The sequence below is a fragment of the Rhagoletis pomonella genome, unplaced genomic scaffold (assembly GCF_013731165.1).
Source record: "Rhagoletis pomonella isolate Grant_MI unplaced genomic scaffold, Rhpom_1.0 Rhpom_scaffold_00007, whole genome shotgun sequence".
In the NCBI taxonomy this organism is placed as follows: Eukaryota; Metazoa; Arthropoda; class Insecta; order Diptera; family Tephritidae; genus Rhagoletis; species Rhagoletis pomonella.
Genome location: NW_023458561.1, coordinates 29048250 through 29049734, shown reverse-complemented (window position 1 = coordinate 29049734; position 1485 = coordinate 29048250). Strand labels below are relative to the sequence as shown.

The following is a 1485-nucleotide window of genomic DNA, read 5'->3' as shown; positions in this document are numbered from 1 at the left end:
GAAATTTTTGCAAGATTTAGAACAAGACGAATTCATGTGAATTTTTAATGGAATTGTCTCTACAATGCTCTATAAATCGATTTTATTTTTTATGAATAAGTCTAAAATTATTTTCTTGCCAACTTTCAGTGCGCATTTCTCATCTGGTGCATGCTGCCAATCGAAAGGAATGGATCTACCGTCATCTATCAAAGCGTTGTGCGCCCATATTTCCTGAAGCACCACCGAGGTAAAATATTTTATTTCATATTCTTTACTATATAGTATTAATATTGAGCTGATGTGCCATTATTAATAAAAAAAAATCAGCCGTTTAAAAATTGTTAAGTATTTCTAGATAACAAGCTTGTTTCCAGGCTTCGATTTCTTGAATTCTTCATTACTTGTTTTACATAGATACATACATATCGTCGTTTAAAGTGCAAAACCGCCTATCGTCGTTTTGCACAACCGCGTAACTGACATTTGTGCCAAAAATTAGATTTTCTCATGGGAAGCTCCAGGCATAAAGCCTAATCTATTCATACCATTATATCGATATTAGACCATGTACTGCAAAATAACAGCATAGTTGTTATACCGCTGATCAAGAGTAGCATATATTTTTACTCTCTCCGGTAAAATCTTGGTGACCTTACATACGCGGTTTTGCATTATCGTGATACGCGGTTTTGTAACTTTAAACGACGATATGCATGTATCACACAAATCGAGACTTTTTTCAATTCGTACAAGTAAATTGAAATATACAGGCAGTTTCTGCAAAATTGCTTGAGTCCATATTGAAAGGAGTTGAAATTCACTGGTAAGTGAATTGTAGAATATGCTTGATAAATAGTACGATTACAACATCAGCAAAAACCAAATTGTATGATTTTAGTTCGAAATGAATTTCAGAAAATTTGAGAAAACAGGCACAGTCATGTTTATATTCCAAAAAATTTTCGTAATAAACTAATTTATTTTGTATTTTTAGCCGCTGACGAGTTTATTGATAAGGTGGCTTCTAAGGCAAAGGACTCCATCCACAGCATCACTAAACAAGAATAATTTGTAATAATTTATGTTTGATATTACTTATTATTTTGATGTAATTGCATTTCTGGACCATCAGACAGAAGAAAGCAATCAATCATAATAAATAGCTTTATGTGGAATGAATAAAAGGAGAGCAACAAAGAACAAAGACAATGAATAATCCACATATTTAATCAGACATGATATTTTTAAAACACATTTGAAATAAAAACACATATTTTTTAAATCAATTAAATTATTAGTACAGCACCTAGCATTGTTTTGTAAATGCAGCATACACGCCTATATGTAAAAGTAAAATCAATATTACGTTATTTCAAAGTAACATCTTATCGCCCTTAAAGTAATGTAAGAAAACAAAGGTAAATACACCTTTTTTGAACCTAGCGGTAAACGTTAAATTTTAGTTGCTTTAAAAACTTAGAATTATCAGCTTAAATTTGTATT

The 1485-nt window shown here is 31.0% G+C and overlaps 2 protein-coding genes across 4 annotated transcripts in view; both read left to right on the top strand.

Annotated features, from left to right (window-relative positions):
* Positions 1-1381, top strand: part of LOC118742534 (receptor expression-enhancing protein 5) — a 7464-nt gene extending 6083 nt beyond the window's left edge. For all 3 annotated transcript variants that reach the window (XM_036474680.1, XM_036474681.1, XM_036474682.1), the window contains 2 exons: positions 130-229; positions 977-1381. In XM_036474680.1, coding sequence (XP_036330573.1) covers positions 130-229; positions 977-1050 — 174 coding nt within the window. In that variant the 3' untranslated portion in view covers positions 1051-1381. The remainder of the gene's footprint in view (positions 1-129; positions 230-976) is intronic.
* The window catches only part of LOC118743776, a 452583-nt gene that overhangs the window by 311664 nt on the left and 139434 nt on the right, over positions 1-1485 (top strand). The window lies entirely within an intron of this gene.